At 37.8% G+C, this 15,668-nt stretch overlaps 1 protein-coding gene across 8 annotated transcripts in view; it reads right to left on the minus strand.

Annotated features, from left to right (window-relative positions):
* The window catches only part of GRID2IP (Grid2 interacting protein), a 149,376-nt gene that overhangs the window by 52,034 nt on the left and 81,674 nt on the right, over positions 1 to 15,668 (minus strand). For all 8 annotated transcript variants that reach the window (XM_074280038.1, XM_074280034.1, XM_074280033.1 and 5 more), the window contains 5 exons: positions 14,810 to 14,895; positions 9,524 to 9,593; positions 6,297 to 6,391; positions 4,976 to 5,159; positions 2,511 to 2,665 (listed from right to left, as the gene is read on the minus strand). In XM_074280038.1, the coding sequence (XP_074136139.1) occupies positions 2,511 to 2,665; positions 4,976 to 5,159; positions 6,297 to 6,391; positions 9,524 to 9,593; positions 14,810 to 14,895 (590 nt within the window). The remainder of the gene's footprint in view (positions 1 to 2,510; positions 2,666 to 4,975; positions 5,160 to 6,296; positions 6,392 to 9,523; positions 9,594 to 14,809; positions 14,896 to 15,668) is intronic.

The raw sequence follows: 15,668 nt of genomic DNA on the forward strand, positions 1-15,668 counted from the left end.
CTGTATATATTTTGTTTGTGCAGACATTTATAAAGCATTTAATATGTGCTAAGCCTATGCTGATTTCTTCCTCCAAAACACAGAAAGGGCTGAGTGGAGAGTTGTTATACATATATGTACATAAATACATACTTATATACTTTCATTTTTAAGTAAGAGGTTACTTTATTTTTTTCATGTTTGCTGAGCAACAAGAAAGAGCCATGTACCTAATGAGAAAAACCAAATTAAATTGAAAATCCTTAAGCCTGGTATAAATTCAAAGCACAAAGGAGGCAAAATGATGATTCTTCTCACTTAAAAAAAAACAAACTGCTTTACAAATATAATAACCCCAGTCTGAAAGCCCACTGGTATGGGAAGATCAACATCCTGGTCAACATGAGGGGCCGAGAGAGTAAGTGATACTGATGGCTTTTGGGATTGGAATGATACTAAAAGTTACTAAAAGAGGATAGTAAAAAATCTAGCGTATGAATTTTTTGCTCCCTGACCTTTTATAAACACTTTATGTTTTGTATGATTTTAGACAGGAAACCTTATATTGAAACAGAAATATGTAAGTCTGTATTTTGTTAAAATTTGTTTTTTGTTAAAAAAAAATTCCCTTTATGACACTGACCTTGATTTCTTAAACTTGATCTGTCTGGTCACTGCTTGCCTCATTAATAATTATGAGATTAATGAGATTATTGATAAATTACCCTCCTAACAGATTCAATAATTAAGAAGATTTTTCACAGACCCAGGCCCAAAGATTACTATAAAGTTTAATTTTAAGACTGGTTTTTGATTCCATGATTCCCATGTGACTTAAATCTCAAAAACTAAGGGAAACTTCAAATTCCCTATAAAGAAGAAAAATAACTTTTGATATATATGGGGAAAACAATTCTTCACTTTTGGGCTGTTTGAACTTTGCACTTAGGCGGTAGGATCAACAGGGTGCCCAAATCAGAGGATCCTCACAGCAACCCTTATATGTCCAGAGGGACCTGCCTTGTACAGGAAGCAAGCTGGGATGCCCTAGAAACTGGGTTATCTTTCTGTTGTTATTGCTATTGTGGCTGCTGACTTAGCAGCAAATGCTGATAAATTCTCTCCAAATGAATGCCTTGGGTGAGTAAGGAGACAGGTTGTTCGGTGGATAGAGCATTGGGCCTAGAGTCAGAAAATTCCCAGTTCAAATCTGTTCTCAGACAATTTCTAGCTGTGTGACCTTGGGTAAGTTAATCTCTGTTTTGTTTGCCTTGATCCACTGGAGAAGGAAGTGGCAAACCACTCCATTTCCTTGCCAGGAAAACCCCAATAACATTGTCATGCTTTCATCCATGGATTCTTGAACTGAACAACAGTAGGAGTCTCCCGAGCCTCACTTTACCCCTTTCCTGTGAGAGCTTCCCCAAGAATGGCCCAACCTGATGTTTGAACTTAGCATATACCATGAGATGGGACACTGCCGGCCCTTCCCAGTTAAGTGAAATTATTTCCTGGGGCTGTGAGGAAGCGATCATGTCTGGGACAGGCTACAGAGACAGAAATCCCTAAATTTTGCAGTAAAAGGCTTCCCTCTTCTTTTCATCCTACTTCTATGCCTACAGTAAGTACCCCAGTACTGAGAAATGCCTCTGACCAATGGCCTGTCCCATGGCAGGCATTCTCTCTCCTTTTCTCAGTACTCTCTGATAAGAAGCAGGTTTTAGATGATTTCTATTTTCTTTGGGGGAAAAAGTAAAACTATATAAGATTTAAAGTGGGCTATGAAAGGTTAATTTAAAGTTCACTGGATTAAGCAAAAGTCAGTCACACTTCTCAACAGGGAGAAAAAACCCTAAATGTGTGCTGTACAACCAGTTTTCTTCAGAAACACCATGGCACATGTGTTGCTTCTGGCTTCATTCATATTTACTTTGGGGCAAGCTGTCAGAACCAACAGTTGTGGCTCTATCCTGTACATAATTAATTTTCTTGTCATTTTATCCACTAGAGAGATGTAAAAGATCATGACCCTATTATCTAATAAGTCTTTACTCTTACTCCCAAAGTGTGCAGGAAGAATACTTTCTCCTGAAGTCCTAATGAGGTAGGGTGACTGAGACTTTGCTTAAGGGTATCCAATTTAGAAGATGCTAGAGACATTTATAGTCTTTCAACAAGATTGAAACAATGAAGCTTAGCACATTTTCTTCCTAAACCCTCTACCCAGCTCTAGTTGAGCGTATCCTCAGTTCAATTCTACCTTGGTTCTACCCCAGACCCTCTGGACCAATGGCTGATACTCCCTCTGGGGCCTCAGATGGAGACCATGTGCCCATGAGGTACTGGCAAGTCTATTCAGAGTCTTCCTTTTGAAAGTACTAGGTATGAACCTTCCATACTCAGAATCCTTCACATCTTAAGGATAGCCCAACCTTTGCAGAGCCTCAGCTTTCATACTCTCTTGTACAGAAATATCCCTTTCAAGGAAAAAGGATCAGAGGCAGTTAGGGATTCAGAATGTCGCTGCTTACCCGTCATAGATTTGTAGCCCAGAAACCTAGCAATCTTCTGCTGGCAGTGTTCCTGCTCCTCATAGGTCAGCAGTTGGTAGATAAACTGCCACAGGATGTGTTTGGCTGGAGTGTCTAGCACAGGATAGATATCCACAATGAGAGTATCGATGTTCCTGTTGGAGAGAGGTAATCATACTTCTGAGATTGGGACTGAAAGAGACCTGAAAAGGAGCCTGTGACCTAGGAGTGAGAGGACAATGGAAGTCACATGTTTCCTTGTACCTGTCTAGCCACTCTCAAACTGGAAAATACAGTCTGATATTCTTAACAGAATGTATTTTCAGGGAGAGTCTAGACTTGGAGCCCTCAGAGCCTGGATTGCTGCAAACTCCTCTTCTAAGGTAGTTTTCTTATAGTGTCCTTTGTGGATGGCACATATTTAACTTATATCAGAGTGCTAGTTGTCTTGAAGAAGAAGGAAATAAACAGAGAGAGGGAGAAAAATTTAGAACACAAAGTCTTACAAAAAGGAATACTGAAAATGTATTCATATGTATTTGGAAAAATAAAATCGTATTAAAAAAAAAAGAAAGAAAGAAATGTCCTTTCTGAGAGACTGTTGTTCTCTGTGGGGAAAGGAAGAAATTTCAAGTATGTAAAGTATGCAGTAACTTCCTTATCATCAAATTCCTACATGATTCAAGTTCTGTTTTCTAGCTCGTTCTCATGATCTATGGATGGACAAGACTGTCTATAGACAGTGGAAGCTCTCCAGGGGACAACTACTTTTCCAGGACACAAGTAGGCAAGACTAAGCAGCAGTTCTCAGATCCTATGGGCAGGGCTCACAAAAAGTCATGCAATTCACACAAGATGCAAGACATGGATGAGGCCCCAGTGATATTATGGGCACAGAAGTTATATTGAGCCTTGGATCTGGTTCCAATATGCTATTTCCCTCAAAGCATCCTAATACCATTCCAGAAGTTCTCTTTCTTCAAAACCAAGGAACTGGTCAAACTATGATTAGAATCAGTTAGACCCTAACTGTAAACACTACACTAATAGGTCAAGGGTAGGTAGCTGACTCCAGACTAAAGTATTTCCTTTGCATTTGTGTATGTTTTCTTTATACAGACATCCCTACAGTGAGGGATATGATGGGACAGATCACTTTCAGTTTGGAAGAGAGTAACAGGAAAGAAATGTAAATTGGAAAAGAGACAACCCTCAGATTCTAGTAAACTCTAAAAATGTGAGATGTTTCTGGGATTCCAGATGTGGTCTCTATACAAGCAAGTAGACTTTATATGCTAAAGCCAGTGGGAAGGTATCCCTTAATCATATTCTGAATTAAATAGTAAGAAGAGAGATGGAGAAACTTTAGTAGAATTTGAGGACTTCTGATAGAAGAACAGGAAGAAATTCTTAATATTCTATTAGTCCCTTCTAATTAATGAGCCTTGATGCCTGCTGAAATTAGAAGAAGGGAATAAGCATTTATCTATCATCTCTGTGCCAAGTGCTGTGCTACATGTTTTTGCAAATATTATCTCATTTGAGCCTCACATTTCTTTGAGGTAACTACTATTATTAACCTCATTAAAAAAAAAACTGATAAAACTGAGACAAAAGGGTTAAGTGTTTGAGGACAGATTTGAACTCCAAATATTGTCCCCAGTGTAAAATAATAGAAACTGAACTCAGTAACCAGGAGTCCTGAGTTCTGATCTTGAATAGCTCATGAATTTATTCAGGACTCTGATCAAGTGACTTTGCTTTCTTTGGCCCTTGGTTTTGTCCTCTATAAAATGAGCAGTTGAGCTTCCAGCTCCCTCTAACATCTGGTTCTTTCGGTTACAAAGGTCCTTACAGCTGTAATATTATCTGAGGCAGCTACTAAGTGTCAGAGGAAATGGCAAGGACAGAAAGTGGAAAGAGTACCAGGCTTGTAGTCAGAAAACCCTATGTTCAAATGTAATTTCTCACTCTTAATTACTGTGTGCTCATAGGCCCCCAACTGTAAAATGGGGGGTGATAATTCTTGTGGTATCTAACTTACATAATTATGAAGTTCAAATAAGAAAATGTATGTAAAGTGCTTTGTTAGCCTTAAATTGGGATGTGCACATCAGCTTCTGTTAACATTTTCTTTTTGAAGATCCTTTGGCCTTGGCCTTGACATTCTATGTTGAGGGGCTTTCCCAGCTCTGACATCTTGATTCTATGAATTCCTAGAGATCTTGTCTATGGTTCCAAAGGACTGTCCCCCTCAGTGGAAATCTCAAAAATGAACTGACAGGGACAGAGGAAGGATGAAAATTGGGCTGCTGTCCGGTGCCCAGAGCAGCCATTAGGTCTCCAAGCAAAAGAACTTCCTGAGGACATGGGAAAGAAATGGACAGTCACATGCTGTCTCCTTTCTTCCTTCCCAAATCTACTCATTGGGACCCAAAAAGGCAGGAGACGGAGGACAGAAATACCTGTGTTGGAAGAAGCATTCGAGGGCTCTACAGATGGTGTAGCGCTCTGAAGGTGTCAGTAAGTGTTCCAACTGTTGGCTGAATGTCTTGCCCTGGATTCGGATGCTTCCAGGCAAGATCTCTGCCACCCACTGCAGAGAAGTCAGTGCTGAGGAGGGATTGGGAGAATCCAGAGAATCTGAGTCTGTGGATACAAGGAGAAGCAAAAAATGAGTGTGTTAATGGACTCTCCAGAAGCAAGAATGTTCATGTCCATAGGGGTCAGGGTATTTAATTAAAATCAGGAGATCACAAACCTTCTGAGTTAGGGAATACCCCCATAATGGGGTAGTGGGGTGGAAAAAAGGGAACCTACTTTGGAGGCCAGTATTCTAAAACTTCTTCCAACTAAGGAGACCCAGATAAAGCTCCATGATTTCTTTCCCTGGCACATAAGGGAAGTAGAGGAAAGGGGGAGGGAGAAGGAAGAATGAGTGGGGTGTCATAGTCTATGCTGGGTGCATAGTCTATACAAAATTGGCTCAGCTACTTCCTCAAACAGGATCAGCCTGGAGTTATATGGCAGACAAAAGCAAGGAAGGAGGACATGAATTGTGGTAGAGGAAAAAAAAAAAGAATTTCTGGAGACTAGTCTGGGAGACGACTAGGATGCATTTTGACATAAGGGATTTTGATAATTTTTTTTTTAAAGATCTGTAAGTTCATCTATGTTGAACACAATTCCTACTGATCAATCCCAAACTCTCTTCACCTTATTTAGATGAGGTTAGTGGATAAAAATTCTATTTCTGTAGGGTCAGACTTATTGGTGAGAGCCAGCAGAATTCTAGGCTAAAAGTTAGGAAGTTCAAATTTGATCTTGGATAGTTTTTTGATTATGAGGCCCTGGGTAACTTTTCTGTACCTCAGTTTACTTATCTGAAAAATGGAGATAATAATCATACCAATCTCCAAGGGTTATTGTAAGGATTAAATAAGACAATTTATAAAAAAGTAGATTTCAAGTGTAAAAATGCTATATAAATGTCAACTATTATTATTATTATTATTATTAGCTGGGCTTGTCCTCCCCTAATAGGTGTATAGTACCCATACTGGAAACCTCTTCAACTTGGTAAGTCTTAATAGAGTTTGTCTTTCATCAATAGAGAGAGTCTGGCATCACCTCTACTCCACAATGAAGATAATATTAAGTTAATAGCCTCTAAATTTTATCTTGTCATTTATATAATTCCCCTCTCCAGAGGCAATCAACAGCTTGGGCTCTTTGAGAAGCGGCACTTAACATTTCCCTATAAAGGGCAGAAAAAAGGAATCTTACCACTGGGGAATGGGACCAATCCTTCTTCTACCACGAGAGTTGGCATCGCCCCACTGCCCTGCAACATGGACACTACCTTGTCGTGGGAGCAGTTCCTGCAAAAGTAAAGGAGAAAAAATGCTTTATGTCCACTACATGTCACTTCTGGAGTCAGAGGCAGCAGGTGTGAATTGGGAGATTGAGATTGGTAAAATCTCAGAGAAATTCACTCCTGGCTATGTCTCTCTGCTTCCCAGACTGCCCCAAGTCTCATCATTTTTCCTCACACAACAAAAGCATTTCCTGTCTTCTCACTTTTGTACACCATGTAGAGAGAAAGCCTTGTTCTCATGGCCAAGAAGCCTCTTCTCGAGGAGTCAGAAGGTCCCTGTGTTCTAGCACTAGCATGTGGTGGCTATGACCAAGCCTACAGGTTTACTTTTTGGCACCAGAATCCACCTAATTTTACTCTGCCCCAGTGTTAGTAATCAGTCGCTCTTTGCTTTTTCTTTTCTACTTCTCATCAATTTTCATGGGCTTAATTTTCATTTCCATACAAGTGATTCCCATATCTACAAATCCAAACTCATTCTCTTGCAGTTCCACATTAATAACTGCCTATTAGACATACCAAGATGTTCTACAGATATCTCCAACTCAACATGTTCAAAACTGAACTCATTTTCCCCATCTCATATCCCAGCCCCAACCTTGAGAACATACTCAATTCCTCACTCCGCTTCTCTCATACCCCACAGCTGCCAAGTCTGATTGATTTTACCTCTACAACATCTCTTTCATATATCTCCTCTATACTCACTTGACCATCACCTAGTTCAAAACCTCAATCAATCAGATTTTTATTAATTGCCTACTATACGCCAGGTGCTATACTAGTTGATGGAATAGAACACTTCTCAAATGGAACACTAAAGCATCCTCCTAACTGGTATCCCCTGCCTCAACTCTCCTTTCCAATCCAAAAGCCAAGGTCTTACCACCCCACTTCCCAATTCAATAAAATCTCGAGATTCCCTGTTACCTTCAACATCAAATACAAACACTTCTGTTGTACAAAGCTCTTTACAAAATAGCCAACCTACCTTTCCAGACATATTTATTCATTATTCCTCTTCACACATTCTATGGTCCAGTCAAACTAGCCTTGGTATTGTTCCCTATATATGAAACCTCCGTTTCTTGTCCTTGTGTCTTTATTAAAACTGTCCCTCTTTACTTCTGCTTGAAACATTGTTCCTCTTTACTTCTGCCTCAAAGTATCTCTGGCTTGGGGCAGCTAGATGGAGCAGTGGATAGAACACCAGCCTTGAATTCAGGAGGACCTGAGTTCAAATTTGGTCTCAGACAGTTAACACTTCCTAGCTGTGTGACCCTGGGCAAGTCACTTAACTCCAGCCTCAGGAAAAAAAAAAATCTCTGGCTTCCCTTAAAGATTAGCTCCAGTGCTATCTCCTGCAAGAAACCTATGAAATTGAGCTCTCTTCTTGCTAGGCCTCCAAATTACTTTGTATACATTTTCTAGTAATATTCTGTGCAAATATGGTTTCTCTTCATTGAATGTGAGCTCTTTGAGGACAGGGGAAGTTTCATTTTTCCCTTTTGTATTTCCTATACCTTGAAGAATACCTGGCATATAAGAGAACTTACTGAAAAAAAATTGAATGAAATTAGTGAGATAATCCAACCATCATATATAATTTGTGAAAGGATTATGACTAGATGAATTGCCTAGAAAAGCCGTATGCCATGTTCAGCCATAGTTCTCACCCTAGTAACAGGATTATCATGCTACATTTAAGAAGATGCTTCTACACAAATTATTCATGTGTAAGATTAACCTATTTCTGAGAGCCCAAATCTCATATATCCATAATTATTTATTCCCCAGACCAGAGACAGTGGGAAGCTCCCAACCTTTTGGCCATAGTGTAATTTGTCAAAAATATAAGTGGAGAGTTAAGGTTCTTCTACAACTTAGGACCTTGAATGCCACCATCAACTAGAATTGAAATTCCTTACCTCAATGCTTGGATATTTCAGTTGATGAGGATAAAAATCATTCATCAGACCTAACTTCTGGAGCCAAGGGGAAAGGCATGTAATTTGGTACAGATTTAAATTTATGATAACTAGAAAAAGACCTTTCAGACTCCCTAAGGTCTACAAGAATATTGTATTATGTCATTTGAATTGTGCAATGACATCAGACTTTCAGAGATTCATGATTTCATTGTTCCAAGACTGCTAGACAATAGGGTAGTGATTCATCTAACCATCCTTATCCTCATCTACTCCTGCGACCAATAATCCAAATTGCCATCTGTCAGTGCCTATATTAATATTTCCTCTTTGACAAACTAGAAAATGGCAAGGATGCCTACTTACCTTCCCTCTTGGGATCCCTATTAGGGTCAATTTGAAATTATCAAGTCAATGAAATTTAATTGTTTATTCAACTCTATACTAAACACTATGGAGGATACAAAAGGTCATTATAACCCTCTTTTTTGAAGAAGTTTATAATATAGCATAGAGGAAAACAATGCACATGAAATAATTACCAAACAGAAGACCATATTGTCTAACTGCTAGATTATGTGGTGGAACCTCTAAGTATTACAGGAATTCATAAGAAAGGGAAATTACTGAGAACTGAGTCAGAAAAGGCCTTGGGTTTTTCTAGAGGGACAGCAAAAGGAGCACATGGCAGTTGAAGAGGTTATTCACAAGAGATAAGGAGATGTATGTAGGGAAGAAGTGGGAGAGAGAAAAGTGAGGTCAGATTACAGAGGTAGGCAGGTGGACAGACAAGTTTAAAGTTAAGGTGATGTGCATTTAGGAGTTGTCTTGGTTTCTTAAGCAAGAAATAGTGACATGATGAAAGAAATGCCTTATAAAAAATAATGTAATGGTAGCATGCAGAATAAATAGGATAAAAAGGTGAGAAACTGGAGCCAGGGAGTTTAATTAGGAGGCTATTGTAGTAATCCAGTCGTGAAATGATGAAAACCTGGGTTAGAATAATAGTAATGTGAATGGAAAAGGATAGATACAAAAGACTTTCTGAAGAAAAAAATGATATGTGAAATTGGAATATAAGTGATAGAGGACAAAGAACATGATTTTGAGGCTGGATAAATGACAATTAATAAATCATGGCATCACTAAATTAAATTGAGATATCCTAATCACTTTAGGAAGCACTGGTTTAACCAACAGCCTCTGACCTCATATCCAATCCATTAAGGAATAAAATGCGGTCTCCAGGCTTGAGAGAAGCATTTTCAGCTGGACTACCTGAAATGAAGAGGAAAAAACATGCATGTTAATTATGTGGCCTCCTATATTGCTGCAAAATCTTCATGTATTATATAAAAACCATGTCTAATAGTGCTAACAATTCCACCCAGACAGACTCTGTATGCTTTGGAAATATAATAATAGCAATTAAAAATAACAACTACCACCACCACCACCACCACAATAATAATAGCTAACATTGATATCATACTCATAATGTACCAAGCACGGTGCTATACACTTATGATTATTTCATTTGATCCTTACAAAAGTAGGTGCTATTATTATCCCCATTTTACAAATTGAGGCATAGAGAGTTTATGTGACTTGCTCATAGTCCTACCTTTAGCAAGTGCTTAAAGGCAGAATTTGAACTCAGATATTCTAGACTGCAAAGTATATAGCACTATCCAAGAATCTCAGAGTTGGAAGGATACTCAGCATTCATCCAGTTCAATCTAAAAAAAAAACCCCTACTCTAACTAAGAAGTAGACATCAGGCCTTTGCTTGGACTTTGTAATGAGGGGAAACCTTCCAATGCAGTCCATTATACTGCTGGATGGTGCCAATTGTTAGAAAATTTTTCATTACTTCAGGCTTAAATTTGCTTCAAATTTAGAGAAGAACATGGAAATCACCAAAATTTTAGGGCTGGCTGGAAGAGGTGCTAAGAAGAGATATAGAGAAAATAAGATTTAAGAGGAGGGAAAGGGAGGACCAAATAGCTTTTTTAAAGTATCTCAGAATTCATATGGAAAAGATATTACACTCTTTCTGCTTAATTCTAGGGAGCAAAATGAAGAACAATGAGTGGAAGTTGTAGAAGGGCACATTTTGACTGAATACATGGTAAATCTTCCTAACAATTAGAGGTGTTCATAAAGGTAATGTGTTGCCTTTCCATTGTATTATGCTGCCTCCATGTCTTTGCCATCTTACCATAGATGAGTTAAAATGTCATAGAAGAGCCAATATTCACAATGTAGTTGATAGAGTAGAAAGAGTGATACATTGAGAACAAGTGAACTGGCTTCAAATGCTTCATGTGTGATCTACCTGTGAGTTTCTTCTCTAGGTCCCAGTTTCTCATCTATATGACAAGAAGACTAGACCAGAGGGCATCTAAGATTCCTCTGGCTCTAAATCTATGATTCTATTATCTTATTACTTATACAAATTGATTCAAAATGAAATGGGGAGAACTAGAAAAGCAAAATACAGTTTAAAATTATATAAAAGGAAACAAAAACAACCAAACAACTGAAAATGAATGATATGACATACAAAGACCCAAACATCACATATAAACAGTTTTATATATAAATATATCATGTCTAATGGGGAAACAAGCAAAGATAGGGAGCAGTAGGATAGAATTTAAAAGGAGTATAAAACCTGGATAATAAATACAAGGCCACAATGGACCCATGATTTAGACCTAAAGATTGATACTCTGAGCAAATTAGAGGAGAAAGGAATCATTCATCTATTAGATCTATGTACAAGAGAAGAATGTAGGACCAAACAAGAGACAGAAAGCATTATGAAATGTAAAACATAATTTTGATTATATTTAATTCAAAAATTTTTACACAATTCAATGAGGATTAGAAAGAAAGCAGAAAGGAGGAAATGTTTTTCCAGTTAGGTGTCTATGAAAAAAGCCTTCTCTCTCTCCCTCTCCCTCCCTCCCTCTCTCTCTCTCTCTCTCTCTCTCTCTCTCTCTCTCTCTCTCTCTCTCTCTCTCTCTCTCTCTCTCTCTCTCTCTCTCTCCCTCCTCCCTCCCTCCCTCCCTCCCTCTCCCTCTCCCTCTCCCTCTCCCTCTCCCTCTCCCTCTCCCTCTCCCTCTCCCTCTCCCTCTCCCTCTCCCTCTCCTCTCCCTCTCCTCTCTCTCTCTCTCTCTCTCTCTCTCTCTCTCTCTCTCTCTCTCTCTCTCTCTCTCTCTCTCTCTCTCTCTCTCTCTCTCTCTCTCTCTCTCTCTCTCTCTCTCTCTCTCTCTCTCTCTCCCCCTCTCCCTCCCTCCCTCCCTCTCTCTCTTTTGTTTTTTTGCTAAGACAATTGGGGTTAAGTGTCTTGCCCAAGTGTTAAGTGTCTGAGTCCTCCTGACTTCAGGGCTGGTGCTCTAACCACTGTGCAGCTGAAAGGTTTCATTTTTCAAAGAGAACTAAGTCAAATTTATAAGATTACAAGTCATTCTCCAATTTATAGATGGTCAAAAAATATGAACAGACAGTTTTTACACAAAGAATTAAAACTATCTGTAAATCATAGAAAAATGGTCCAAATCATCATGAATTAAGCACATTAAATGCTCATTAAAACAACTCTGAGGTATACCTATAAGATTAGCTAAAATGAAGAAAAGGAAAATGATAAATGTTGGGGGAATGTGGGAAAGTTGGAACACTAATGCATTGTTAGTGAAAGTATGAATTGATCCAACCATTCTGGAGAACAATTTGGAATTACGCTCAAAAGACTATAAAGCCATGCATACCCTTTAATCCAGCAATAGCACCATTAATCTGTATCTCAAATATAATTTTTAAAAAGGGAAAAGGACATATGTGTACAAAAATATTTACAGCTACTCTTTTTGTAGTGGCCAAAAATTGGAAATTGAGGGGATGCCTATCAGTTAGGAATGGCTGAACTAGTGTGAGTATATGATTGTAACAGAATATTATTGTGCCACAAGAAATGATAAGCAGGGTGATTTCAGAAAAAAAAAAAACTGAAAAGACTTACATGAACTGATACAAAATGAAGTGAGCAGAACCAGAACTTTGTAGCAGTAACAGCAGTACTATATAATGACCAAATATGAATGACTTCACTATTGTTAATAATACAATGATCCAAGACAATTCCAAAGGATTCATGATGAAAAACGCTATCTATATTGAGAGAAAGAACTGATGGAGTCTGAATGCAGATTGAAGCATATAATTTTTCACTTTTTTTGTGTTTCTTTTTTCTGGTTTGTGTCTTTTTTCACAACATAACCAGTATGGAAATATGTTTTATATGATCTCACATGTATAATCTATATAAAGGAGAAGGGAGAGGAGGGAGCTAGAAACTCAAATTTTTTTAAAATTAAAAACTTTTATACATAATTGAGAAAACCAAAATATTATTTAACTAAAAAAGTGAAATCTGAGTTAAATTTTTAAAAAGTAAAATGAGTTGAATCAAAATAACTTTGTACGTAGTAATGTCAATATTATACAACAATTAACTATGAATGACCTTTTTATTCAAATACAATGATCTGAGACAATTCCAAGGACTCATGATGAAAAATACTATCTAAATCCAGAGAAAGAATTTTTGGAATCTGAATGCAGATTGAAGCATACTTTTTTTTTTAACTTTATTTTTTATGATTTTTTTGTATCTGTGTTTTCCTTTACAAAATAACTAATATGTAAACATGTTTTCATGATTTTACATATATAAGCTACATTAAATTGTTTACTGTCTCAGGAAAGAGGAAGGGATAGGAGGGAAAGAATTTGGAACTCAAAATTTTTAAAAACCAGTGTTCAAAACTGTTCTTACATGTAATTGGGAAAACAACAGAATATTATTCAAAAATTAAATGCACATAAAAGAAGAGAAGGAAGTTAAGGGAGCATAGACAAATAGTGCAGTTTTGAAAATATTGAAATTTTATGCTTATAGATAGATGAATATATAAATACTTATATCATATAATATATATTGTATAACACCATACATCATACTATACATAATATGTATAGTATTAAAAGTGAATGGTATAAAGTGGAGATTCACAGTTTTATGTAAGATATTCTTTTTGTGTTTTGATATGTATTTCAAAATATTTTCTTTTTTGGTGTTTAAGTTCAGAATTCTTAAAAATAAAGTTTTTAAAGGAAATAAAGGAAAGTGAATAATATGAAATTTTAATTCCCAAACTTGGCCTCAAAGAAGAGATGACACCTTCTCAACTTTTTTCATAGGGGTGAAGCACTGTAAGTTATAAACACTGCATACAATGTCGCACTTTCATATTATATTGCTTAGTTTGTATGAAATTTGTTATCCTTTTATTTTTTTTATAAGAATGGCATAGTAAATTGAAAACTATAGGAAATCTAAAAATAAAAATGTCAAAATTTTATTTAAAAATTAAAAATAAAGAAAAATCTATGTTAGTGTGGGGTTTGGAGTTCATTGTCACTGTTTGGAAAGAAAAGCAATCCATGTGTTCTTTGGAGAAGGGAAGGACTGCATGTTTGGGTTCCCTACTTCCCTCAAGACTGAAATCTAATTCTCTCTACTTATATGGCAGCCCGCACAGTGGTAAGGCTCATCAGATGCTTAATTGAAGAAAACAACAACAAAAACAAAAACATGGTTTACTTAAGCTCACGAAAAAAGCTCAGGAAATCTCAAAAGAGATTGTGAAAATGATAGCAAAAAACCCCCCCCAAAAAACAAAAAACCCAAGCCCAAACAAAACAAATGAATTATGATAGAAGTAGAAACAGATTATATGAAGAATGGTGAAGAAAGAAACCAGATTATATTGTCTGATAACAATATGGCTAAATAGAGGTTTAACTGTATTTCAAGACTATTATACAGAAAAGGTTATCCAATTATTTCTCCATTGCGGGGGGAAGGGGAACAGCACCAGAAGTGGACAAAATGGGTTTAAACTGAAGACTTAATTGGAGTCCAGATTTTCTCAAAAGTGGGGGTCTTACAACATTATAGCATCATAGATTTGGAGTTGGAAGGGATCTTAGTCCAATTTCCTTATTTTATAAATGAGGAAACTGAGGAATGCAGAGATTGTGACATATCATAGGTCACACAGTTAATAAGCGTCTGAGGCAGGATGCAAAGCCAGGGCTTTCAGACTCTAAGCCAGCACTTGTATGCACTACCCCATACTACCTTAAAAGAAATATTACTTTTATTTCTGGGCAGGCAATCTCCAGGTGCTAAACAAGCAGAGGGGTATGGCTCTGTGACTTCTCATGGCTATCTGTCCAGCAAAGCAGGACCCCTTCCTCCTTTCCCCTCTCTGTTCCCTTTCTGGTAGGCCTGTAGTAGAATATCTGGGGTTTAGGCCCCATGATGGAAATATGACTAAACAAAGCAGAGTGTCATTTCCTCCTCAAAGATGGCTGCTTTCTCTCCCCTTCCCTTCTCCCACCACATCAGCACTACTCACCAGGCAGGACAGACTCTATCCATACTGGGGCATGACCTCGAAGTGTGAAGCCAAAACTTTTGTTGCCTTTGTATACTCGAACTGTCCTATATAAGGTAAAAGGAAAGAAGCTGTGAGGAAGTCTTCCCAGCTCTGTTCCTTTTCTAGACCTCATGCCATTTTAGAGGCCTGCCAAGGAAAGCCCAGGAGAGATTAGATTCGTCTTTACTTTCTCCCATCTCCAATACCCCACTGTCTCATAACAAGTCCCAGAAAATAGAGCCGGATGGATTGTTCTAGATCAGGTCTCTCCTACAGCTCTTGTTTTTCCTTATCTCTCCAAGTGTTCAGATAATTCAAGTAAGGCTCCTTTTGCAGCCTTACCTCAACTTTCCTTCTTCCCTTCACAACATGGTAGCTTGAAAGAATTATGTGGGAAAGATCCCCACAAAAGAGTAACAGGCAAGAAAGGAAGAGGGTGATCCTCCCCAGACATTGTCATTGTCCCAAACAGTGCCTACCTCCATCACTGCAAAGCAGTATAGGGGAATCTCACTCTTCCAAAAGAGATACAGATTCACTTGCAAGGAAAGGAAAGGGTAATGACCTCAACCTCATTAGTTAGTACCACAAACAATTTATCAAAAATTAATTTGTGAAGTTAATAGACATGTATGTGGGAAATTCAGCCATTTTTCTTGCTGGTAGAAAACAAAGCAATAGCCACCAGCTCAACATGGGATTTTTCAGTCTTGATTCCAACTTGTTTTTTTATGGTAATCTGGAGAATTATAGAAGAAGGAAGTGAAACAAAATAGTAAGAGTGGAGGTTGCAGGGCTAAGTAAGAGATGCAGCAGATCGCCCAAGGTGAGATGTTTC

This window comes from Sminthopsis crassicaudata, chromosome 1 (assembly GCF_048593235.1).
Source record: "Sminthopsis crassicaudata isolate SCR6 chromosome 1, ASM4859323v1, whole genome shotgun sequence".
Lineage (NCBI taxonomy): Eukaryota > Metazoa > Chordata > Mammalia > Dasyuromorphia > Dasyuridae > Sminthopsis > Sminthopsis crassicaudata.